The sequence below is a fragment of the Phyllopteryx taeniolatus genome, chromosome 5 (genome assembly GCF_024500385.1).
Source record: "Phyllopteryx taeniolatus isolate TA_2022b chromosome 5, UOR_Ptae_1.2, whole genome shotgun sequence".
NCBI lineage: Eukaryota > Metazoa > Chordata > Actinopteri > Syngnathiformes > Syngnathidae > Phyllopteryx > Phyllopteryx taeniolatus.
Genome location: NC_084506.1, coordinates 28694923 through 28722429, shown reverse-complemented (window position 1 = coordinate 28722429; position 27507 = coordinate 28694923). Strand labels below are relative to the sequence as shown.

The 27507-nt window shown below is 44.4% G+C and overlaps 1 protein-coding gene across 2 annotated transcripts; it reads right to left on the bottom strand.

Moving 5' to 3' along the window:
- Window positions 1–1766: 1766 nt before the first annotated feature.
- On the bottom strand, window positions 1767–26442 carry smad6b (SMAD family member 6b). Of its 2 annotated transcripts, XM_061774536.1 has the most exons (4): window positions 24946–26440; window positions 21637–21693; window positions 21069–21146; window positions 1767–2670 (listed from the first exon to the last, which is right to left on the bottom strand). In XM_061774536.1, exons 1-4 carry the CDS (start codon window positions 25715–25717, stop codon window positions 2129–2131), a joined length of 1449 nt encoding a protein of 482 aa, XP_061630520.1. In that variant the 5' UTR covers window positions 25718–26440; the 3' UTR covers window positions 1767–2128. The 2 variants fall into 2 exon arrangements, with proteins under 2 accessions (XP_061630520.1, XP_061630521.1); XM_061774537.1 differs by lacking the exon at window positions 21069–21146 and having other exon boundaries at window positions 24946–26442.
- Between the last annotated feature and the right edge of the window lie 1065 nt (window positions 26443–27507).

Sequence of the window (27507 nt, the reverse complement as noted above, 5' to 3'; positions counted from 1 at the left end):
TTACTGAATGCTGGCAAACATGGACGCGCACTCACCACCAGCACACCACCAATCTCACCCAACACCAGCAATTATGAAGGAAGCCAGTGAAACCACATCCACCCTGGCAGCAGTTTGGAGGATTCCAATAGGCTTGTAAAACTAAAAACAAACAAAAAAAAAAGTGCACGTTCCACCATCACAGAGGCCGACTCAAGTTGCTGGGTCCCCCGGACTCTTTCAGCATACATTGTGAGACTCTGGCGGACATGGACCACACTCATGCTTTGAGCTGAACAACTTGGGAGGACAGTCTTCTCCTCCTTCTCCTGTATCATCATCTTCGAGATGTCAACGCTATGGCTTCTTAGGACCTCAAGGACATGTGGGCATGTGGTCGAGTTAACGGAAACACATGCTGTTTGACACGTACAACCACCAGCGTACAATATTTTGTTACTTTCATGTAGCCTATGACATCAAATATTAAAAAAAAACAAAAAACATGACAATATCTGATGCGGTACCTACAGTTCCACACCACTGCAAATCACAATAATGAAGTGTACTACAAAGGTGGATTTGGGTGGCCTTATTAGGCTAGACGAGCCATACAACATATTTAAAAAAAACACCACGTAATGATGTGGCCATATATACTCCAACATATTGCTAAATGAATACAGCACCTCCGTGACAGTGTCAATCAAAATTGAGCTTTAACTTTGTAAAGGCAGACTTTTGACATAAGCTACTAAGGCGTGTCTGCAAAACCAAAGATATAAATAAGTAGCATTATTTGAATTATGTATAGATTTGACTATGGTTTTAGCCATGAATCCTTCTTGCTCTTTCCCATCCATTCATTTTCCATACCAGTGGTTCTCAAACTTTTTTTCACCAAAGTACCACCTAAATAAATACATAGCTCTCCAATTACCACCATAATGATGAACTTTAAAATAGAGTAGCATAGTAGGCCTGTTTTCATAAAAAAAATTAGACAGATTTTTTTATTCCTACTAAGTGTATTTCATATTATTATAAGCCACTGTAATCCTATGCACACTTTGAACCTTAACACTGCGCTTAAACATAGGGAAAAAAGCTGCCGTAAAATGATTGAATTAAACTTTACTGCACATAAAAGGCCGGCACGGTGGACGACTGGTTAGGACATCTGCGTCATAGCTCTGAGGACTGAGGTTCAAATCCCGGCCCCGCCTGTGTGTTGTCTGCATGTTCTCCCCGTGCCTGCATGGGTTTTCTCAGTGTACTCCGGTTTCCTCCCACATCCCAAAAACATGCGTTGTAGGTTGATTGCAGACTCTAAATTGCCCGTAGGTGTGAATATGAGTGTGAATGGTTGTTTGTTTCCATTTGCCCTGCGATTGGCTGGCGACCAGATCAGGGTTTACCCCGCCTCTCGCCCGAAGATGGCTGGGATAGGCTCCAGCAGCCCGCGACCCAAGTGAGGAGAAGCGGCTCAGAAAATGGATGGATGCACATAGAAGTTCAATAAAAAATTGTACCTAAATACATTTTCTAAACAAACAGCTCTTTAGGATTAAATTCAAATGTTCAAATTCAAAAAGTTAAATACAACTGACCTTTATAGGCAGTGATTATTTCATGTAGAACCAGAACTGTGTTCGAACATTGAACCTTAGAACTCTCAAGCAGACTTAATAACCACTAACCACCTGTGCTGCTGGCTCTCTTTTAGAAAGATCCCAAATGTCGAAGAAAAACAAAAGCACAGATGGAAGAGACAAAAACAGAGCCACTTATTATGCGAATACTTTATTATCAATGTGTGAATGGTTAGCTTTTTGTCTGGATATTAATAGTATATAAAAACTATACACCAAATCCAGGCTCAGTCCTAATTTTGCTGTATAATTTCTCATTGAAATGTTCTTGATCTTTATATATATTTATATATAATATAGATAACCCAAAGTGCAGTTTCCATTTTTTTCCTCTTGTCCATATACACATTGCACCATACATAAATAATGACATTGTAAAAAGGACTCCGTATTTACAAGTATAATATATATTTCATATAATATATAAAACTTTATATTAAATCTAGGTAGATGATATTTGGGATGGTGGGTGGGGTCCGTCAGTCCGTCCGTCCGTATTATCTGTGGTTGTTCAGGAGGATCTCCAGCCAGCAGGGGCAGGAGGTGATGAACTGTCTGGAGTAGCAGGGCCCCCAGCCCTTGGCAAAGCTGATGCGCACGCTGTTGGGGTCGTAGGGTCCGTCCAGGAGGTCGGCCTCGCCGGCGTACCGCAGCAGGCACGAGCGCTCGTAGTCGAACACCTTGATGGAGAAGCCCGGCATCACCTTGCGCACCACCAAGCTCCTGCCGTTGGGCACGTCCAGCGTGGGCGAGTTGACGAAGATGGGGTGCTCGCTGCGGTTGTACGCCCACACGCCGTCCGGCTCTTTGCTGAGCAGGATGCCGTAGCCGATTTTGGTGCGCGTGCGCTGCACCGTGCTGCTGCGGTGCTCCTGGTTGAGCTGGCCCAGGCAGAAACCCGTGCCCTGAGGTAGATCGTAAAAGATGCTGACGGAGTGCTCGTACACTGTGTAGAGGCGGCCCACGCGCGTGCGGTGCTCCCAGTACGCCACGTTGCACCAGTGGCTCTGCTTGGGGGCGTCAGGTGACATGCTGGCATCTGCAAGACACACGCAAGGAGACGGTCTGGAGTCAAAACATCAACACAAGCAAACACGGCTAGTAAAAAGGAAGGCTTACGTTTGGAGGGATCTGCATTTTATTGTTGGGAGCAGATGGCTACGCTATAAATACTGAAGGAGCCACTGTATTGAAATCGAAGCCTTGTATAAATATCGCTGCCTGCACCGTTCTTCCAACACACACACACACGTACACACGGGACTATACATATCCTGAGGGTGTATCGAGGTCAATCGGAGGGAATGCCTGCAGTTCCCACCAGCGCCTCAAGAGGTTACTGTCACGATTGAAACTCTGCTCTGTACACACTCACTGTTTCCACTCATTGGATGAAGCTCCAAACGCTCCCTTGTCACAGAGGAATGAATTTGGCATCTCCCAATGACCAGTAAATCCACTTGCTAATTCACTTTTCATGGCTGCTGTCTGTGAACTCTTTTCAGCAACAGCCCTTAGTGACTTAGTGCTCCCTCGGTGGACGTCTATCCACACACACACACACACACACACACACACACATGCGCGCACACACACATGCTGCCCGTTTGCATGCCTAATGAAATATGTGCACAATAAATGTTTTTTTGTACCTTTACGCTTAAAAAATATGACCCCGTCTTCCTCCTCTGCACACATCTTCTTCACATTCCACAGAAGTAAAAGAAGAGGGGGTGGCAGGGGTTCCCCTTCCCCCACCACAAAACTATTCCCCCTGCTGTGGGCCCAGGGACGGCATTCAGCTCCCTGACAACTTAGCACAAGCCTGTGACCCGCTGACCCCCCGGCCTTCATGCTATCAGCTCCCATTAACTCACACACAGAGTGATGCCATTATTTTGCTTCACAGAGTCTATTGGCACAGAAGATTTAAAGCCCAAGGCCTGTGGCCCCATTCCTTTCAACCTGTATGCACTCGGGGCGTAATGCCCGCCCGTCACATTAACAGATGCCTTTAAGGCGGAGGAGCCGAAGACGTCTCCCGTCCGAGTGACGCGTTAATGAAGTTTGTCGGAAAGTTTATCAAAAAGACAGACGTGTGCAGACACAACTGTGCCTGCTGGCTCAAGGCTTTTTCTGTGCAGTGCAGGGGTAGGCCCAGATTGACTGGGTGGGAGTCGGGGGATGCAGACAGGCTCTCTGTGTGTTTGCGCACACACTGGTGGCTGAAATGCCCCCCCCCTCTAGGGCCCCAACATGCATGTGCCATTAGTGAATTCCACGCTGCGACTCCTCCACTCCGAGCTCAGCGTTTACTGCAAGCCGCCTCTACAAAGAAGTCAGACCCAACTTGTTTACGGCCCCTCTATTGTCTCAAATCAAATGGAGCCCACACATCAAGGTAAACTTTGAAAGTGTGCACACATAAAGGCCAAATGGCTAATGCGTCCTTCTCTTTGGGTGGAACGCAAAAACAATTTGGTCGGCACTATCTACTTTTCTCACGTAGCCTATAACCGAGGCGGCTAAGTGAGGTCGCACGGACCAGGAAGAGGAACGAGCAGGACAAAGGTTAGAAATGTAGCTAATGTTAAGCCAGAGGGAAGACAATGAAGGCACGGCGAGCCAGGCCTTTTCCTGTTTCTCTGTTGTGTCAAGCGTCTACGTGTGCTTTTGCGCACGTGTCTGCAAACCAGACGTGTTTGTGTTTTTGTCCTCAACTTGTGTGTTTTGGCTATGAAAGGGGGGCACTGAGGTGAGAGCTTTGAGAGGAGGACTCATTAGGATCTCTTTGAATGAGCACGACTATCAGCAAGCAGATGGATGCTTGGAAAATCACCAGGGCAACCGCACGCCTTCTTCACCTAAGCATGTCTTATGAGCTGGACTTAACAGAATTGTCCTTTTGCAGTTGAACCTCTGATGTCGTACGACTCGGAATTTGACCTAATGTTTTAGGAAAAGTATTCCTTGGAAGGAGGAGCAGTCTTAACAAGGGGTCTTAGGTAGGAAGAGACAATTAAACACCAGAATTTATGTAAAGTCATGTCATATTCAATATTTACAGCCTTTTCCAATACTTTTGTCCACTTGTATCACTGTGTTTTACTTTTTTTTTTTTTTTTACTCTTACAAAATTGCTAAAAAGGGAAACATGGGGACGCATTTCACGTTTTCATTACAGAAGACTACTGTTATTAATGATAAAATGTTACTTAAGCCATTGCCCGGACAGTTTTTCATCTTCTCAGTTGTTCAGATTTTTGGGGCGGAGCTAAAAACGAGCCCAATGATGTACACAGGTTGGGGTTTATACTTTCTAGCATGAATCGGCCCTTCCTATACAAGTATCGAGCACTGTCTTTGCATCAGTGGCTATTTGGCACAATTGCAAGGTACTTAGTAAGAATAGCTTGTACCATTACATCATGCAGTTAGCCTTCAAACTATGCCTACAACCTGAAAAACGCATCTTCTCTGAAGTGATCTAGGTTATTTGGGCTATAGTGTCTCTGCTGCGGTGACCAATGCGCGGAACACACAGTGAACCGAATTGGACGGCTCCACTGCGAATTGGCTTCCTACGAGTGGCTAGTAGCTATTAGCCGCTAGTGGGCTCAGGGACCGGCTTTGGCTCCATCCAATACTCCACAAAACTTGTCTGAATTCCAACATGTTGACATTTCCCTCCCTCAAAATCTATGTAAGAAGCAGAGATTCACTGTAAAAAAATATAAAATCTGCCAATTGCAGGGTCGGTCCTGCTAACAAACAAAGACATGATGGTAAAGCCTTTATTTCACTGGTCACAAATGTAATCGTGAGAGAGTGAGGAAAGGCATAGGCGGGCTGTTCAAATAAGACACGAGGCAGGGAATTAGGGGAGGGCGTGTGTCTTCCTCCCCTCTGACCACAGCAGAGGCGCCCAACTCTTTGAATCCATGTTGGCCTTTGAGAGGGTCTGCTCAGGGTGGAGTCGTGGCAGGATGGGAGCAATTACTGGTGCTCTGCATCCATTTAACCCTGTCGCCCTTTAACAGCTCCGTTTACCCATTAGAATAGTAGCACATGTTATTATTGTTATTTTATTCTCAAAAGCCTCTCCTCTTAGCGTCACTCTTAGAGTCCACGCACCCAGCCACAACATGGCCTGGACACTTCCTCTTCCAACGTGCTCAACACGCAAAGGAGGTAATGAGCAGCAAATCGTTACATAGCGAGCCTCATTGCTATTGCTGTGCGCTCATTGCGATTGCTTTATATCTGCAAACAATTTTTAAAGAATTCAGTAGTATTTTTCCGAATACAAAAAAATAAATAATACAGTATTATGCTTTAATGACTCTAAATCACTTTCAGCCTATATCTAATTCACTGACACTCAAACACGCATCATTTACTGCAAAAACTGGGCATGAAAAAACAAGAAAGAAAAGTAATAAAATTAGGAATATATTACTTGATTTAAGCAAAATTATCTGACTATACAACAGAAACAATTGACATGGCCAAGAGTTTACAAAACAAGTAGAACGAGTGTAAACTATTTATACTACCTACCTTATACTACATTTATACGCTATGGTATTTCTGATTTAAGCTAAACTTATTCAAACCATTAGTAAAAGCTCAACAACAAGTTATAATACCTTATTAAGATTTTTTAAGTAAAAAAAATGCTTGAAGCAAGAGAAATGCTCTTACACAAAAACTGCCAGGTAACAAGACACATCTTGGCAGACAAAGAACAAGCATAATTTGCCTTGATTTGAGATATTCAATATTGGATGGATTTTAGTTTTTGCAGTGTTGTGTAAATTCCATCGCTTTCAAACTACTGTTTCCAAAATGCAATCATCTCTTGAGCTTGGCAGTATTGAGCAGTCAGTCAAATCAAGTGCTGAGGCCTCGTTTCATCAGACAGGGGCTAAAACAACAGGTCATGGACAAATGAAATTGTTTCACACGTGAGCATTAGGTGTGGCGAGTACCATCCATTCTCTACATGGCTTCACGAGGATCACTGGTGAGCTGTAGTTTGTCCCAGCTGACGATGGGCGAGAAATTGCAAGTGTGCTGAGTTTGATCTCCAACTCAATGAAACACCTTGGAGAAATTTTCTGTATCCTTGCATTGCCCGTCTAGATGCAACCATCCATCCATCCATTTTCTACCGCTTAACCAAGGTCGGGTCGCGGGGGCAGTAGCTTTAGGAGGGACGCCCAGACTTCCCTCTCCCCAGCCACTTCATCCAGCTCTTCCGGGGGCATCCCAAGGCGTTCCCAGGCCAGCCGAATGATGTAGTCTCTGCAGCGTGTCCCAGCCACTTCATCTGGCTCCTCTCGCCCAAGCGGAGGCAAGTCCGACCATATCTAGTCGGAACTTCTCGACCTCACACACCAGCTTGGGCTCCTTCCCTGCCAGAGAGGTGACATTCCAAATCCCTAGAGCCAGCTTCTGTAGCTGGGGATCAGATCGCCAAGGTCCCCACCTTCGGCCACTGCCCGAGCTCGCACTGCACCCGACCCCTATGGCCCCTCCCACAGGTGGTGAGCCCATGGGAAGGGGTACCCACGTTACCCTTTCGGGTTGAGCCCGGCCGGGCCCCATGGGTGCAGGCCCGGCCACCAGGCGCTCGCCTTCGAGCCCTACCTACAGGCCTGGCTCCAGAGGGGGGCCCTGGTGACCCGCATCCAGGCAAGGGAAACCTGAGTAAAAAAATTTTTGTCGTCATCATAAGTGGTCTTTGAGCCGTGGTTTGTCTGGTCCCTCACCTAGGACCTGTTTGCCATGGGTGAATAAAGCCCCAGACAACTTAGGTCCTAGGATCATTGGGACACACAAACCCCTCCACCACGATAAGGTGACTGCTCAAGAAGGGGTAGATGCAACCAAACTATTAAATGTATGACATTGTCATGCATGTACTGGTATGACAAACACGAGAACATACATTCTGACCTGATGAATAATATGAATGAGGAACACGATGTAAAACGTTAAACCTGCTGTAAGCCTTAACGTCCTTCACATATACAGTACAGTGGAACCTCAATAGAACGGACTAATAGGTGCTCTACGCAATAGATAGAACCATCATCATATGGCCGCCACGTCAATGCCCCACATTCAACATGGCCGCCACATAAGCACAGGAGGCATGTGTTTTGGAATTGTATCTAGCCATAGTGTATATCTGTGACCCGGAAATACGCTTGTCCCATTCCCTGCCTGCATTGCGCCACAGCGCCAGTAAACAAGTCCATGTTAAAACTCCAAAGCCTCCACGAGATGAACATGAGGCCAAGCGTCAGGGACAGGCAGCCAAACAACGACTTCCCCTCCGTGCTCACTCGGCCACCTCCATTACACCTCATTTCTGCTAAACCGGAGTGGATCGCACACATGAACTCATTCCTCCGCAAGTTTGCAGAGAAGGGGAGGAAAAAAAAACAAAAACACTGTTTCCAGTCCAGCTCTGAGCAGCCCCATGGAGGGGAAGGGGGCGGCAGGCAGAAAAGGGAGGAGTGGGGGGCAGCAGCCTCTCATCCTGTGCCAAGGATTAGATTCCCCTCCGGCTATTAGTCTCTCTCAATGAACTGATAGGCTGGAGGGGGGCTGGGGTGAGAGAAAAGAGTGCAGGAGGACTTTAGTTTATGGTCTTTGCATTGTGGTTGTAACATTTTCTTGTTCATTCCTTAACACCTCTCCTATACATACTTTACCCTTTTCTACCTAAAACAACAACTTAAGCATCAGCCTCCCCCTCATGTTTGGAGTAGGCCTTTAAGTCAGTGCACAATGGCTCCCACTGGCAGACTATAACCCTGAGCAGGCAACATTTCGGCTGGCGTCTGGGCTATCTCTGCCATCAAAGTCAGCTTTATCAGTTAGACACGCCAACTGAAGCTGCTTTTATATGTCTATGGATTTTTTTTTCTTCTCCCTGAGGTCTGGTGTTCTTGGCAGAAAGGGGGAGGAAGAAAGGAGGAATGAGAAAGAGAGATATACGCTCCCACAAAACACAGCCAAGGCAAAAGTGAGAAACCAAATCCAGCAAATCCAGCCTGGTTCATCACAATGGGAATACTTTACATTGTCATCCACTTCCTCTTCACTTTCCCTCCGTTCTGGGACGAGTCCTCCTGGGAGGAAAAGTGCTGCACCCTTGATAAAGCAGATAGCTAACACAATCCATCAATCAAATCAATAAATTACAGAAAGGCTAGGAAGGAGGAAAGGGACTAACACGGAGGAGCAGTGTGGGTTAGGAAGAAGAAAGGATGGAAATGTGCTACTCATTTCCATCTAGTTTCCTCTAAAGCTTTGCAAAGTGCTCAAGATGTCAAAAGATGTGGTGCTCAAGTGAATCGTGTAGTAGAGTCCTTCAGTGCCTTTCAAAGCTCTGCCAGAACTCCGGGGGTGGGGGGGCGTTCGTTGAAGGTTACATCTCCAGGCCGCCTCCGAGGCCCGAAGACGTCCAAGAGGGCAGGCAGCCGAGCACCGAAAGCAAAACACTCAGTGAACATCCTGCTGTGTGGCTGTGCTCTTTGACCTCCTCGTACAACCTACGTGTGTGTGTGTGCGCGCGTGCTAGTATTTGTTTGCGAGTGTGTGAGGCAGATTTCAGCCAAGTAGGCTGGGAGCCTTTGAGTAAAGAGGACCCTGCACATTCCTGAACTCCCCCTCCTCCTCCCTGTGGCTCCAAACTTCCTACTCTGGTTAGGACGTGGGGGGCGGGGTGCAGCAAGGAGGTCCACTTTTTTTTTCCCTTTAAGAGTATGTTAAAAATCTAACAGAACTATCTCGTAAAAGTGATGCTTTTTTTTTTTTTTTTTGAGTTTTCAAAACATTTTGCAAATGCAGATTTTCCACTTAGCAGCACGGTTGAGTAGTGCTTAGCATATCTGCCTCAGTTCCGAGGTTGGGGGTTTAAATCTTAGCTCCGGCCGTCCTGTGTGGAGTTTGGATGGATGGGTGGATTTTCTACCGCACAGCACGGGCTTAGCTCTACTCAGTTAGGGGCAGCCAGTTTTCCACATGAAAATAGTACAGAGGTAAACGGCGAAAAAGCTAAGCATTATAGCTATTTTCACTCGTTTTTGTCTTACAAAAAATATACAGACTTGAAATCTTAAAGCGACATAATGCTGCAAGGCTCCTGAAGAGGTGGAATTATATGACACTTCTCAGATGGTTGAAGTGTCCAACAGAGTTAGTAGATTTCCTCTCAAGCTACTGTATTTTCAGCACTTTAAACTGGTTAATAATTTGTAAAAATAATAATAATAATAATAATACAAAAATAAAAAAAACAAGTCACATGGGGCCTGACCAATGGGCCCAATCTGACCAAAAATATGAAATTGACCATGTTTGGACTTGCAAGATTTCTACCCTACAGCAACGATACATAATGCAATTCAGTCGAACACACAGATCATGAGAAGTGTTATAAGCATAAACGTACTAACATCTTTTCACAACCACCGTTGTTTTGATTGTAACAAACTCATGAATACACTTAACACTTCACAATCATGCTCACATTCTCAGTTTGCAGTGGTTAGATGGAAACGATAACGGCAACTCCGCTGTTGCTATGTAAACGAACATCCAAAGTGACACTCTTTATCATTTTAAGATTAAAAAAAAAACTGTCCTAAAGACTCGGTGTTAAATGAACAATAACAAGGAGCTCTATTATTCCGAGTGTTATTAGTGGGACTAATTTAAGGGGAAAGGCAGGTATTTGGTTTCCAGCAACTATGATGGACAGAGTTGTAGTTCAAACCAGGGTTTCCTATTGATCGGGCCCAGTGGATCAGACTGCGCGAGGAGAATGTGTTCTGTCAGGATAATGTGGCACCAGAGTTTATGTTTCAATCACAACGCTTGCCGGGCTGTAACACACACGGCTCCAACGTGAACATCCAGACACCAGCTCCCCAAACAGACAACAACACCCCCACCCCACCCCTCTACATTCAGTCCATTCACAACAAGAAAGAAATCAATAAAAAATGCGGCAGTGAACATTTCCAATCACTGGCACGGCCCTTCCCTGTCAACATCTGCAGAAAGTCTTGAAGCTAAAAGCAATGGCAGGATTTCATTAAGAAAATTATGTGCTGGCAGTCACATAGAAGGGAAGAGGGGGAAGTTACAGCCAGACCTCTAATCTAAACCGTACCCTGAAATGCGACACCCTGACTGCACGTACTGAACCCACACAGCCAAGGCTTTAAGAAAGGCACATGAGAGAAAATTTATGTCAAATAAACATTTTAAACCTGAATAGTTTTTTCTACAACCCAAGGGCAAGGACAAAGTCAAAGGGAATCTACATGTGAGCATGACTTCCAGTGAATTTCATCATTCAGTATTGTTTGTCCGTTGATCATCGCCTGCCACCGTGGGGGACCTAGGTTCAAGACCCCGACCGGACCATCTGCCAACGTCCCCCGGACCCACGGCTGTGGTGTCCTTGAGTAAGACACTGATACCCCGAAATGCTCCCCGGGCGCTTCAGCTGCCCCCAGCTCCAGTGTGTGCCACTAACATGTGTATGTGTTCACTGTGATGGGTAAAATGCAGAGAACAAATTTTGTGTGCATGCATGCATGCATGTTCATGACAATAAAAGGTGATTCTTCTTCTTCTTCTTCTTGAGTTATGAGTCTGAGTGCACATATACACAATATAGACTCAAGTAATGAGACAATCATTGCATTAAAAACCTGCTAGTTCTTAACATATTTAAGGCAACATGCATACAACTTTGTAGGAACCGTTTGGGGAAGACCCTTTTCTGTTACAAGGGCAGAACTTAGGGCCCATAAAGGCATGCCTGGAGGGGTTTGGAGTTGAAGAACTGACTAAAGCCCCCAACTTCAACCCTATCCAACATTTTCGAGATGAACTAGAATGGAGACTGTGAGCTCATTTGGATGAAACTCCCAGACATACTCCAACATACATTTTCCTAGTAGAATGGAAACTGCAAAGGAAGGACTAACTCCCTTTTTTCAACAGTCCGGTGTCTGAATACTTTGCTGTATGTGCACAACCAGGTCAAAAACACTTCTACGTCATTAAAAATACAGTGTCTTACTAGAGCATCAAAGAATGTATCTCTTTTCAAAAATGATGTCTATGTCTACTCTCGGTCGCATGTTCTGACATAGCAGTGTGAGACATCTATGCCCAGCAGATCAAGTTTAAGATAATGAAGGAGAGAAAAATCATGTTTCTCCAGTTACATGTGAACAGCCAGAGAATATGAAGCACTTTATTGTTCCTCTCTGTCCACAATGAGCTTCTGTCCTTACCCTCTTGCTGCAAAAGGCTTGTTTGGAGATGTCGACTGACATGGGCCTCTGCAGTTAATCCGCTCACAGCATTGTGGGTGCTCAAAGAATGCACCGGCTATTCTGAGTTTTAAAAATACTGACGGCTATAGATTCGGGTGCAACTGTCGATGCTCCTCTGGGGAGGAAGGGAAAAAAATCTCGGGTCTATTTTAGCCAGCAATCAGACCACGGGCCTATATCATAGCCGGCCAAGGCCAGTGTCTGGATTTATAATTGTGGGTAAAATGGTCAGAAAATAAAAACAGCCTCCGCAACTGGCACCTCCACCACTCGTCTTTGCCAGGCAAGCACATTTACAGTGGCTGCTAAAAAGGGAGCATTGTTCCCCCTTTCAGCCTTGAGAGGAGGCACACTAAAACACTAAACTAACAGTTGGACATTCCATACATTTTTAATGGCATTGCACGCTCCTTATTTGTTGCTGTAACCCCATGCCCTGAGCTGAATGAATGGAGCTATTGGTGCTGTGCTGCGGTGTGAAGCCAGTGAAGATGGCAGCGGCATCCCTCCGCAAGATTAGGTCACTTGCAAGGCTAAAAAATGAAGCAGAAGTCTTAGCCTTCTTAGCACACAGTTACCTCTACAATGCACACACACCTTATTCTGGTTGAACACAGTGCACTGTTATCTTGAATGACAAGCATGGTGCCGGGAGATTAGACAGCGAGTCATGCATGAGGTTTGTGATTAATCTTTATCTGTGAGCCCTTCAGAAGTTAGTCAAACGCCCGACAGCACTGGCACCACACTGGCTGGCCAAAAGACAGATAAATACTGAGCCCGCATGCTTGTTTCTTGTGGCATGTAAAAGGTTTTAGGCTACATTGAGGACTGCTTTAGATTAGCACTGCATCCACGCTGTGTGCACGCGCAACATTATATTACTAAGTCAAGAGGCCCAGACCTTGCCCCAACCAAGCAGCACAGTTCGGCACAGTGTAGCACTTTTTTTTGTTGTTGTTTTTTTTGCCTGTACAGGAATAAAAGCCGCAAACAAATTTGTTGTTTTAATTATATAATTATCATATATAACTGCAACGTGCCTCAATTTAGCATAAATCTTTGCCAAGGCTGTTAACAAACGGGACAACAGTGTGCCTTAGTTGTATTCTGTCCAACGTTTTTTTAGTTAGCAGGCAAATTTAAGATTAAAATTAAATTTGCCTCATTTTTTTTCCTTTTTTGTTTTGGCCTCCAACTTGAGCCAGGCTCATCTCCACCTGCAGCTGATGCCTGCTTCAAGCTGTGCCACATGAATAGCATCCTCCTCTAAGCACTCATTCTGGAAAAGAATTGACAATCATTGTCTGTTTCACTTCATTTTTCACTATTGCCAATTTCAAAGGCTAATCCCAAATGCATCCTCTTGGAAAATATTAAGTGCAATATTTGTTCTGTTTTTATTGGCCATTTCTGAATTTGAAGTTAGTTCATTTTGTGTTGTGACATAATCATTAACATCGCTCCGTTGCTTAATACATTTAACCTTACCATCTCTAAACTAATTGGATAATTGCAGGCACGCGTTTCCTAATTAATACAAAATGTATTAGTGAATCAACTCTTGTCGCCGATGTTACGTGTGCTCCGCGGTTCCGCTGGGACCACAACCAGGGCCACGACCCGCAGCACCTCAACGTGAAAATACAAAAGACCAGTGCAACAAATACGACACGGGCTGATCTGATGAGCAAAAATGTTGCTTAAACGTAAGAGCAACAATAGAGGATGTCCGCTCCAGAGGTGGGTAGAGTAGCCAAGTAAGAGAACTGTTACTTGACAATAATGTGACTCAAGTAAAAGTAAAAGTAGTGCTCCGAAAAAATCAGGTACTGAGTAAATAGTGAGTAACTAGCGTCACTAGCGCTTAAACTGAATTGGAGCAAACAGCGCCAGATGCGGAAGTCAAAGTCGTAGTCTCACGCATGCAATAGTTGATAAATAAGCAATAATTGATAAATAAAAGTAGCGAGCGACATTTCGATTATTGTAACGGAGTAAAAGCATCATTACTTCTTAACAGCGGAAGCGGTGGAAGTGTTTTTTTCTGTTCTCATCAACTCCTGGAAAAACTCATCGGATCTATGCGATTCACGTAAATGGCCTATTTTGAGTTCAAAACGGCGAATTTCGCCAAAAGGCGACTGATTTGCATGTATGCTACTAATGCCAATGTGACTCGAACTATGAAAATAAATGTGGTCTGTAGCCACAGGATAATCCAGAGCATCACCAAAATATAATGGCTTATTCATTAGCATATACGCACCACCCATCCACAAACATTAGTGTAAATGTGTATTTTTGCATACTATTGCTAACTGTATATGTCCCTCCTATTTACGGTTTACTACGTCAAAATGACTGCTGTGAAAAAGAACATTAAAACAACAAGGCTATTTGTGGCCTAAGACAGCAAATGGACTAAGACAGCAATGTACATGGTCAATAGCACTGTACCCAATTTTAGCATCCTTCCTTTGCAGTACCAACCTCATAGGTGGTCTATTACATACAGGGTGAAGCTTGAACTAAAGCAGACAGCTTATTTGTAAAAAAAAAAAAGAACCAGAACTTCACTAAGACAACGGGGAAGGGAAGAGCACAAAATGTGTGCCAAACAAAGCTCGTCTTGTAATAAGCAGACACATGATGACATGCTATCCTCTTCTTTGTTGAATTCAACTCATTGTAAGTCACGGCGCTATGACGCTACACTAATTATTGGGTAGCCATGTCTATCGCCATCTTGCCAACACACCCCGCCGGAGAAGGACAAGTTAGATCAGAGATTAGTGTATTAAATGGTCCCATGAGGAGTTATGGACTCCTAAACTCTGAAAGATCATAAAAGGTTTTAAATATAGTTCAATGTTTACTTTGCCTTATATCTACCTTTCTTAAACTGAAGGCAAAAAGATGGAAACATCTAATGGCCAGATGACTGCTTTTTTTTTCCTTTTTTTTTTTTGCCTGAGTGGAAACAAGACGGCAATCAAATCACAAACAATCAAACAATTACAAACATGCACACACCCTTGCATATACAACAACAGGGCATGTTAATGCACCGCTGCTGTGGACTCTTGAGGACATTCAGCATCACGGCCCCCAAGAGGATAAGTTGAAAGTGGATTTCTGATCGCAGTCTAACAATGCTGAGAAAGGGAAAATGAAAAATGTGCTTATCGCTCTCTTATCAATGGCTCATTTCTGTGTCTGTGTGTGTGTGTTTGTACAGTATGTTACGTAAGAGGAAACGGAAGCCAGCCTCCCAGGACAGGAACAGATACTTGAGACAGGGATTGTGGGTAAGAGCTTTACACCAATACACAGAGAATAGAGCACAAGACCCCTCAGGATGTACAGCCACAACCCTCCACCAAGCTGGACGTGACAAACTGGGTGACGAGAGCCCTTACAAGACCCCCCAACATATCGCTCCTCTCCAACATTCCTCAGACTCCCCCCGCTGTCAGAGGGGCAGTCCACCTCCCCGCACTGCTACAAAACCCAGGCCGCTTTTTTAAAACAGGATGTTTGTCTGAGGACTCCTTCCCCTCAAATAAACAATCCGCAAAACCTGATTTCAGGAGGCAGGGTGGAAGCACTCCAGTCACATTATTTCCACATCCCGTATCCTGGAGCATCGGTGTTCCTGAGGGAGTGTGGGCGGCCAGGCACTGGGAAGGCGCTGGGAAAGACTCGGGTCTGCGGTGGAAACCTGAGGATACGTGCCAAGCTGCTGGGGGAGATGAGCCCAAAGTACAAGACGCTAATCCAGTTGTTGCTACGTGACAATTTAAGAGTCCGGCAGCTACAGTACATGCCTTGTGTGCCAGAAGCAGGCCTTGGTTTGCCATTAAAACTATAAATTAATTGTATCCAACATTGGATTTATTGCCGTTCATTTGTTTATACAGGCCTTAATTACAAAAGAGTCTGAAAGGGCATCACAGGCCCACAGTTCACAAAAAAAAAAAAAAAAAAAAAAAATCAACATTAAGTGTGCACAAGATATTTAAGTAGAAGTAGAATCACATGCCTCCATGGTTGGGTTGGGTCAAGCTTAAATCAAGAGACTCATCACATACTGTCCATTTACAACAATTCCATGCATTTACACAGAGGGGAAGGCCCCATGCTTGCCAGACATAGATGGCCACGCTCTTCTTGCCATTTATCATGCAATTTCTTTGCTTTGTCGCTCGCATGAGTATGCAAAGTATGCGAATGTGTAACGTTTAAAAATGCCTTCAAAATCAAATATGTAATGTATATGAAACAAAAGCTATGAGTGGTCCGAGGACCTGCGCACTCCAATTTCCCTGATCAATCAAACACGAAGCCTATTCCTATTAAGTGTCTTCTGCCTGGCAGATTCAGTCAATACATGAGCGGCCTTGACAAAAGTGCCTTTGCTCCAGAGACAGGCTGGCATATTGTGTCGAATGGGGAATGATAACTGTGTGGGATCTTTTGACTACCGATGCCCTCTAGTAAGCGTGCATTACAGGGAAGAGGGCACTCTATGTACACTATGTACATGGAAAAGGAAAAAAAGAAGGGAAAAAGGACAGTGACTCGGGTCACTTTGTATGTCCTCCTGCTCATGTGACCACTATAAATGTGAGGAAGCCCCTGCAGTCACACCAGCGTGAGTGCGTGTGTGTGTACAGTGTTATGCTGACAAATTGCATGGCTTGATTGGCCACATAACCTGTGATGACGGAAGAATGTAGGCAGACTGGAGCCACGATATTACAGCAGTCTAAAGCTGCAACAGTTAGAAGGATTGCATCATTCATTGATCATAAATATTGTTTGCTATTGAATAAAAACAATGTTGGCAGTTCTGTACATTTTGAGTGAAGCATTATTATAACATGACAACTCGGTTAAATGCGCTACCAAGTCTAAACTTTAAACTTTAATATAGTACTATCTTGACTCACAAGTCTCATTTGTTCTGTGACCAAGTTCATAACTCAATTTACTTGTGTATGAAATCAGTTTTCCCAATTGAAATTATTCGATTTTAGCACCCCAAAAAAAATTTTTTTTGGGCTACATTTTGAATGAAGAAAAGAGTGCTTTATTGTTTAAAAACAACAGAAAAAGTAAAGAAATAAACTGGTTTTATAAAGTGTAATTACTGTACATACTGTGATATTTGTATGTTGGATGTGTACTTTTAAGGGGTGTGACCTCGAGAGTGACATCAGGAGCAGGAGTCAGTCAACATGAGAGCGTTTGGGCATGAGTTGGAGGCCAACAGCAGCTCATTTTGAGTGTTCTAATTTTTGCATTTTTGCGTTGGATCCGTGGAGTAAACGAGAAAGTGCATCAGCAATTCTGGCTCTCCTTGCCCACATGCGAAGGCATTGCAGTACGTTAATTGCTCTTTTTTTTTTTTATCTACTTCACTGAAGCGGCAGCGTATCTGACGCTTGCGCGTAGCTCACCACCGTATACCGTATGTATGATACTACTGCACATAGGTAATGAATAAATAAATGCGCGGGAGCAGGTGCCTGTCCGTTCAGTCCACTGTCACTGTCACGCTCCACGTTGGAGGGCTTTGCCGGAGAATTGACTTTCACCAGGAGAAATCCAGCTGGGGAAATCAAGCTTTCCCTAAATGAGAGTGTCAGAATAAAGTGAATAGCGTATGGAGCGAGCGGCCCTCAGACAGTCATACAGGAAGCAATGAGGCCTGCTTCAAAGGCCTTCTCTCTGATGTGCACACGACGAGGCCCAGGCGCTGAGGAAACAGGTGTGCGGGCACACTGGGAGGGCAGCGCAGGCAAAGGCACATTCTCACACACACATAACACACACAGCATACTACCGTATGTGTGCGCAGGCTCCCAAGTCGGCCTGACGTAAACAGACGTCCCAGGATGTCTGGTGGAGGCTGTCTTTCTCCCACAATGTGACGCAGCCATGTTTAAATAAAACACTGAGAATGATCCAGTTGGCTACGAGCACATATCGGCTAAAGATAGGACGTCAAGCCTGAGATGCTGAAAACAGCTATATGGTGTGTGATGCTTTTTAACGACGTAAACTCCAGCAGAGAAGTATATATATCAGCGATGTGAACGGAAACATCACAAGATTATCAATTTACATGAACTTTTTGTACTAAGAGGGCATAAAATGATGCAGATCCTTTGAGAATATTCACATAGACGTGTTACCAAAGCAACCATTTCAAATGTGTTTCTGTGCAATTGGGCTACACAGAAGAATGCATATTGATCATTTCTGTAAGGCTTGGGCCGCACACTGGGCTTGATTATTCAACACATTACACCCCACCCACTCGTGTTTACTTGTTCCACTGTCAGGGCTTGGAGTCTGGCTGCCATACGCACACCGTGCACGCTCGAGGGCCGAGCTGCGGGGTGGATCACATGGAGTGTGATTTCCAGGTCAGCGACATGCTAAATGTGCGATGACTTGACAATACGCATGATGAGCCTAAGTTAGAGCTGTGTATAAGACTTTTGGAGGCTGCTGACCAACAAGTACAGAAGCCTGGCAAGTCTGTGCTATCTCGAAATGATAGAGACTTCCTTGAGACTCCTAATGATATTGTACATTATTACCTTCACCGGGGAGGTTCTGCTTGAATCTATTCGTTTGTTTGCAGGATACAGAAAAAACAACAACAAAATTCCATGTTATTTTGTGTGCGTGTGGAGGTGGTGGCTGGAGAAAGGCAAATTTGGTGCCAAGGCAGATAGACAGGCACATCGAGGATATTGATTTACATTTATTGAAAACGCAAGATTAGATATTTTGACAATTTTATTTTGACATTTTTCACTGAATAAGGCATAATTTTTCAAAATGTTTCTTATAAACTGTATGCAGTGAATAAAGGGTATGATTCATAGCCATTTTTAGAGCATGTTTGGTTACTTAAACTACTTGTAGTTGAAATGAATGCCACAGGGAGCCAGCGTGGCTTCAATAATTAGTGCACAGCAAGGAAAAAAACACCACCTTCTGGTCCACTGGTCAGCCTCTCACCCATGTGTGGCGGCAACACAGTAGGAAGAAACCAAAGCCTTGCATGTCTAGAAACTCCCCGCTCACCACAGTCTCACAGGAATTGTGGTGCACGCTCTGACAAGCCCCTCATTTGTTGACTCAGGGAGTGTCGCCACACTGGGCCACACTGGGTGGTGGCAGCCGTCTACCAGGGGAGCAGCGGAGCCTCTCTGACGGAATACCTCACTGCCAGGTAACCAGCTACTCAACTCTCCTATATTCTGAGCCTTCAACAGGAAATGCGCTCCCAAGCAAAACCTCAAAATGAGGGTTCGACTCACGTAAACAGGTGATGCTGTCCGTGGCGCTGGTACAAAGAGGGCTGGGGACATGGGTTTGTTTGTGAGCTCACCCTGCCACCAGAAAGGAGTGTTTGATTTCAAATCAGAGGACAGTCTGTCTGTTTCTACTCACTTCCTTTGGTGGTTTCCCCGAACCCTCCCTTCCACGACAGCCACGCAAGATTGACTCTCGTATGTCTGCACACACGCATGTGCACAAATATGTGTGCGTGAGTGTGTTTCTGAATGAGCCTAGATCTTATTACGGTTTTATCCCACTCAAATATTTCTGAAAGGAAAACAGAGGGTGGAGAGGCCCGCACGCCCTGTGGAACCGCTACTTACAATGAAACCTTTATCTGAGCAGCTCACGCTCTTAATAACATTTAATGAGAAGGAATAAAACACAAGGCCAATATGAAACCTGGTAGATTTGTGCATTCATTCAGACATGCTCGACACCTGTGCTAAATACAGTACTGTTGTCAAGGTGTACGCGAAAAGAACTATAATGCCTTTTCTGCCAAGTCACTTATTACACAAACAAACGGGTGGAAGGTACTTCATATTTCAACACAAACATGTGCCCTGTGCATTTCAATTTCTCTCTAATGGTCCATAAATTGTAAAGCCAAAATCTGTTTCACAATTGGATACAGTAAGTACTCGGAACTATGCTCCCCACACACACGACATTAGGTACAATCATACAATACTACGACATGCAAAAGAAGATCCCTATCAAAATAATTCATATAATTGTTTTATATATATTTTAGAATTTATATTTTATGGATATGGAAAGCTCAGGGGATGAATACTGGCAACGCTTTCTAAAATGTTGTCTGTCTCATGTGGGTAAGCAACTGAATTAATCATGAATACCTCTGCAAAAGATTGCACCACCGACAAACTACAACCATAACTAACAAACATATTTAAAACAACAAAGCCATCAAAAAAAAAAAAAAAAAAAAAAAAAATATATATATATATATATATATATATATAATATATATATATATATAGGGCGGCACGGTGGACGACTGGTTAGAGTGTCTGCCCCGCAGTTCTGAGGACCGGGGTACAATCCCCGGCCCCGCCTGTGTGGAGTTCGCATGTTCTCCGCGTGCCTGCGTGGGTTTTCTCCAGGCACTCCGGTTTCCTCCCACATCCCAAAAACATGCATTAATTGGATACTCTAAATTGCCCGTAGGTGTGACTGTGAGTGCGAATGGTTGTTTGTTTATGTGTGCCCTGCAACCAGTTCAGGGTGTACCCCGCCTCCTGCCCGATGATAGCTGGGATAGGCTGCAGCACTCCCGCGACCCTTGTGAGGATAAGCGGCTCAGAAAATGGATGGATGGAATATATATAAAACACACACACACACATTTACACACACACGTTCATATATATATATATATATATATACAGGGTGATTGAAAAGTAACTCCATATTTTAAAACACTTTATTCATATTATTTATTCATATGCTGGCGCCCATATTGAATTTTAAATAAAACTCCATGCAATACACTTTCTTCTAATGTTCATTTCTTGTAAGAATTATAGTTCAGAAATAAATTAGTACTTAAATTAGTTACTTTTCAATCACCCAGTATATATATATATACATATATATATATACACACACACACATACATACGGTACATATAAACTTCTTTGGAGACTGGCGACAGTTGGAGGCGCACACCCACCTGAGAATTCCCCCACTGTGACGTGTGGTGAGCTGGCTGCCTCCCTTTCAGTGTAAGACAATGTGGAGTCTGACAGGTCTGTTGGGAAGAAAGGAGGAATTAGCCTCCTCATTAGGTGCATCAGCCTCCCTGCAATGTTGCTACAGGCGTTCTTCTGGTACTATTTATCATTGCTAGTGTCAATATCATGTTCCCCATCCACTAAAGACTATTAGTTTCATCCCATAATAGATAACAGTGCAGGCTCACTAACAGGCTTTAACTGATGACATCCCCGTACAAGTGCTTCCAAACGCCCAGCTGGTCTTGTGCTAGCCGGGCCGGCAGCCCATAGAGCAAACAGCACCCGCTACGTCTTGTACGCCACTGAGAACAATTAAGCCCACTCTTTTTGAAAAATGGATGGATGGATATTTCACCAGATTCCAAAGACCAGGAGACTGAGCCAGCACTTTTGAGTTCCATTAAAGTTGTGATTGAAACAACTTTACAAAGTCATTGTTGATGAAACGTTATATGTTAGATATCCATTTAGAAACGTGAAGATGAGATAAATAGTGTCACTTACCCAGTGGCTTGTGTTCTTCATTAGGGGAGAGCCTTGAATATGGAGGCGGGGGTGACTCTGCAATAGTAAATTAAATTATGTTCAACAGAACATAATATATATACAGTATATTAAATACACCCTGCATGTGTTTATGTTTTGACATCATCTGTAATGTATATAATAGAGCCTTTGTGTACATTTATAAGCATGTGGCTTTGCTTCAAAAACAGGAACTCTAATCTTAATTTTACACATACTTCTTTGCACATGTGACAAAAATTTCACACTCCACTTAATTAGGTGTAACTGCACACTCCAATAAAATCCATTAGAAAGCTTGTCGTGTAGAAATGCCCTGCGTCATGCTGAGAGCGGCAGCTATTGTTTTCTCCCCCTTGAGTAGCTCAATAAAGTAGCCAAAATATTAGAAACAGTAGTTCTAAACGTCAAACTACAACCACAATAATACTTTTTTTCTGATGCAGAGTGTGCTAGAGTAACCTAATGTTTTATTTTGTAAGTATATATATTATAGGAATACGGTAAAAAAAAAAAACAATTATATGAACATTACAGCACAGTGTGCCTCACAGTTCTGAGGACCCGTGTTCAAATCCGGCCTCGCCTGGGGGGAATTTGCATGTTCTCCCAGGGCTGCGTGGGTTTTCTTCGGGTACTCCGGTTTCCTCCACATCCCGAAAACATGCGTGGTAGGTTAACTGAAGACTCTAAATTGCCCATAGGTGTGAATGTGAGTGTGAATGGCTGTGTGTTTGTATGTGCCCTGTGACTGGCTGGCGACCAGTTCAGGGTCAGCCAGCTGGGATAGGATCCAGCACGCCCGTGACCCTAGTGAGGATAAGCGGTTCGGAAAGTGTAATGGAATGAAATGAACAATAATGCATTTGAAATGATAGGTAACATTGCAACACAAGCTTTAAGCTTAAAAAACCCAAAGAGCACGAATATGCTAACGAAGTCATTGTTTACCATAAACTTAGAAGAAGCATTTGCAATAATCAAAAGTAAATGTGTGCTTTTAAGCTTTGCTTATGTCAGACAGGATGGTTTTATCTTGTGTAAAGAGGAGAAATAAGGAGAGTTCTTTGCACAAGGAGGGGAAAGAGGAAAGAAAAGTCTGCGAGCGCACTGTGACCTTGCCGGCAGGGAAAAGGGGAAGGAGAAAAGCATAATAGCAGCGGGTCCTTTAAGAGTGGCGGCAGTAATTGCCAGGATCTGAACTCAGTCACACAGCGAGTCAGTCTGGCGCCAGTAGTATGCAAACTTTATATTATCACCACTCCTCCACCTAAATAGCATGAGGGGACCTCCTTAGGACAAAAGGGCTTTTAAAGGCGCAACTTGAAACGGATCTCATTTGAAATGTACAATGCCTGACCAAATGAAAGGAATGTGTTTGGTTCAATCCGATGCAGACGCTCAGTCAACAAAATCGAGGTTGCCAGTTAAATTGGATGTATAAAACCAAGTCGAAGGAACCTCAGTTTAAACTCCTCTTGAAAAGACTTTTCAATTTTAAAAGAATTTACTGGTTCTTTGTATCCTCAAATTTGACATATCTTACTTTACCATTTCCAAACAATGTCCAAGCCACTGATTAAGATATTGATTCAAAGCTCAGGACTTGAATAGCATGAAAGAAATACCATCGCTATCGGGCCACGCATGAACGCCTGTGAGTTATGTCTACTACCAGCCTGTGTCCTGAAATGTGTAATGTGAAATCCATCTCCCATTTGTTAGTGGGTCGCAACATCACAACAACGGGGGATGGGAAACACATTCCCACCTTTGTCTATCGAAAGACATCTACTCAAATACAAACCACCCAATGTTTTTTGGACGTACTTGGCAAATAATAAAGATGATTCTGAATCTTGTTTTTGTGTGCACAACAGACAGTAGGAGTTGCATTTAATTTGATATTGTTGCACGCATGCCTTTGAAGAGGCAAATGCAGCCAGCTGGCTTGTAAACATGGATGTTATGGAAAATCCACCTTCCGTGCCAGAGAGGAGACAGAAATACTGACACTTGCATCTTTGCACATGATATTGTGCGTTGTCATGGCATCAGCGGGGTCAAGTGGCCCGGTGTTGGGGGTTTAGCCAAATTGCAGGCTTGCCCGCTGCCTGAAGTTTAATGTGGTCAATAAGTCAGGGAGTCCCACGACATCTGCACAAATGCCCAAGGATCCCTTTTTATGACATATGACTAACGGGAGGAAAAATACACACAAAGCACTGTTTAACCACCAAACTACTTACATTTTAGAGACTCAAAAGTCAGGTGCCAGACATTAGTGAACGGATGAGGCGAAAATGTGAACTCCGGTCATTGTGAGGCCAATATGTCACGGGCCAGCGTGAGGGTTGTTCTAGTACATGGAACGTTCACATTAGCCAAAACTAAATAGCTCCAAGTGAGAAAAAAACAACAACAACATATGAACGACATCAACGGAAAAAGGGAAATGCAGAATAACTTTACACTTGAAAATTTCATCCCAGTGAGATTCTTATTGTTCAATTTGGTCAAAGATGTAATTAGAATTATCCAAAATTCTTCAGTTAGTGAATACAAGTTAGCTAAAATGCCATATTAATAAATAAGAGTAGCTGGAAAGATTAGGATCAGTTATTTTGTACTTGCCTGCCATAGAAATAATAAATTATTCAGGTTTTAAGTGAATTTCAGAAATAGATGAGCGATTCCCAACCAGTGTGATCATCAAGTGTGCCGGCGGAAAAGGAATTTCACTTAATCGGTCGGGAAATGATTTATTTACGACAAATATCGTACCTGTGTTAATCCATCTATGCCGGCGACGTATCGTGACAGGCGGAACAATTCTACTCGATGGCAATTAAGCTGTGTATGCGCTTTTTGTTTGGCGGTGTGCCAAGAGATTTTTTTTTTTTTCCCAGATGTAAAAAATGTTCCTTGGCTCAACAAGAGTTGGGGAAACACTGCTTCAAATCAGTGATTCCATACTAATTGTGAGCTCCCTCTAGTGGAACATGAAAGAATCACTGAATTAAATGGGTTGTTCAAACTGTGTATGATGTTACACTGGCTTCAACTACTTTTTTTTAATCCAGTAGAGCACATTCGTTAAGTAGAGTTCAGCGACTAAGAGCAATTTTTTTATGAACACGTGGGCCTACTACGCTACAGTATTTTAACATTGGTAATTATGATACAAACGTATTTTTTTTTGTAGTGGTAGCTACTTGGTATAAGAAAGATTGAGAAGCACTGCTATAGATGATTGCGCATGCACAGGTGAGTCAGCGGAGTTCTTACCTGGCCCACAGAGGCGGCTGTAGTGATAAGGGTTGCAGCATACAGTTGGACTGTCCGGGCCCCAATAGCTTTTACACTCACAGAGCGGTTTGAGCTGGGCCAGGTGCTGGAGGTCGGACCAGCGGTACAGTTTACACACAAGCAGCTGCGGGGACGCCACATGGCCGCCCAGCCTCAGCTCAGTCCGGGACACCATGACGCAGTCGCTGGGGAGGCCGCCTTTGGACTCCACTGCCTCCAATAAAGTATCCAGCGCCTTCTCCTTGAGCTTTTTTAGAAGCGAGTGCGTGGCCGACTTGAGCTCGTGTTGCAGCAACGTGCGCGGCATCGCCTCCTTGCCGGTCTCGGGGGAGCCGGCGTCCCGCTGGCTGAGGCCCCCGAAGGCCAAGTGGCACGACCCGGGGTCCCTGCTATCCGGGGCCGCCTCTGGAGCCAAGAGTTCGGAGTGCTCCCGCTCTTGAAATAAGCAGCACGTCACCGTCCTGGAGTCGCTGTCCCGCAGGGACCGGGCACCCCCTTGGTCGTGCGCGCACCCCGCGCCCCCATCTTGGTCCACAAACCCCAGGGCGCCGCTGTCCAGGGGACCCCCCGCGTCCCCGCTGGGGGTCACCGGTCGGAACTCCGTTTTGGGAATCTTCTGCGGGTTGTTCGCGAACAGATCGTCCCGGCACCCCTCGTTTGTTTGGCCATTTCCATCGTCCCCCTCTTTATCTGGAATCAAACGGCTTCTCCAGAGTCGCCGCACAAGACCTGAGCGTTTCGTCCTGAACATACGACGCCTTGGCTATCTATTCGGGGCGGGGGAGGGGGCTGGGGAGAGGGGGGGGGGGGGTTACTCGTGTACGGCTGTCCCAACGTTACACGCACTCAACATGAAGAAGCGATCGAAACGCCGTGCGAGGCATGCACAGCCGACCGACGAGCGCTGCTGGCCGAACGGCAACATTAGACGCACGACGCACCGGTTGCGTCTACGCGCACGCCAAGAACTTTAGCGACCGAAACTGCCACATTCCGAGCAGTATGCAACACGTTAAGGGAATTGGCAAGTCTCGCCGGGTTCTTTATAAGGCAGCGAGGAACACCGTAGGAGACGTGGAGTCCATCATTGACATTAAAGTAGCCCCCCACCGCCCCCCCCGAAACCCAAGCTCAAAAACCTCGCAGAGTTTGGCCCTTTTTTGTCAATGTGTGTGTGCGCGTATGTGTGTGTTAGTTTGTTACACGCCGAGCCCAGAAACAATGATTAAATCCCCAAACGACGCGCTCGACATTGACATCCTCGCGCCGCCGCCCCCCTACTCGCCCCCCGAGACGTCCTCACTGCTTCTCTTTTCTTTTGTTTACAATCCCAACAATGGATCCATGCGAGCGGACGCGTAGGAGAGCAGCGATCCCCGGGACCAACAAGCGCATTCCTCCTTCTCTCCTCTGAGCCCAACCAAAGTGGAAGGCGAGCAGCCAGCTCGCTTTCTTTCCCCGTTTCTCTACTTTTCACTCCCCCTTTTCCCTCCCCCCCCTCTCTCTCTCTCTCTCTCTCTCTCTCTCTCTCTCTCTCTCTCTCTCTCTCTCTCGCTCTCTCGCACGCGCGCACACGCACGCGGGGCCCCCGAGGAGAGCGTTGGAGCCATTGGCTGACTACCATCATGTGCTAGTCTAGACACTTTGGCGGCTGGGAGCTGCACTGATTGTTGCGCAAACAAGGTTTCAAGTTTCTTAAGTTTCTTTCTCTTAAAGGCGAAACGGCCACCCATCGCTTTCACTTCAAGTCACTCCCAAACACTTATTTACATTTCGGCTTGTTATCGTGCACGGATGCAAAATAACAAGCAACTCCCATGTCGCCCCCCAAGAGACTTTTTTTTTTTTTTTTTTTTTAGCCGGACCTCTATGGAACATAATATTATTAGATGCAACGTATTATTATTAATATTACATGTACTGTAACATATATTTTATTTTTGTTACACTTAAAAAAAATACAATTTATGCAAAAAAATAACAATAAATGTGACAATGTTGGGATGATATTTCCTCCAAACGACATTTGCAAACCTTCATTGTATAATCTACCAGTGATGGGCCTTCTCTGCTGCCCTAAACATTATCAGAAGCACTGACCTACATTTACAACTATAATTCTATTTGTCACATGAAATTTATTGACTGATTCCCAGCAGTCTCTTGATTTCGTATTGTCTTGGCTGCACTGTTTCCAGTATATAATAATATAATAATAATAATAATGATATATATATTTTTAACTATGACTGATGAATGAACAAGTAACAATTCTTTTTTTTTATAATTATTGTTGTGTTTTGTTTAATGATGCTTTTCTGAAATGGCTTATAGTTTAATTTGAATCTTATTTAAAGAAAAAAAAAAGTAAATGTGTTTTGCTGATCCTTCACGTTTTCTTCAGAATGGTGGCAGGGTAATCAAACGTAGGAGCACAACTGTGTAATGTTCTCTCATGTGCTAAACAAAAGTAGGAGGGCTGTCTTCAAAATAAGAGCAAGTAAATAAAAACTGAAAAATGCACCTGTTCAAATATGCACT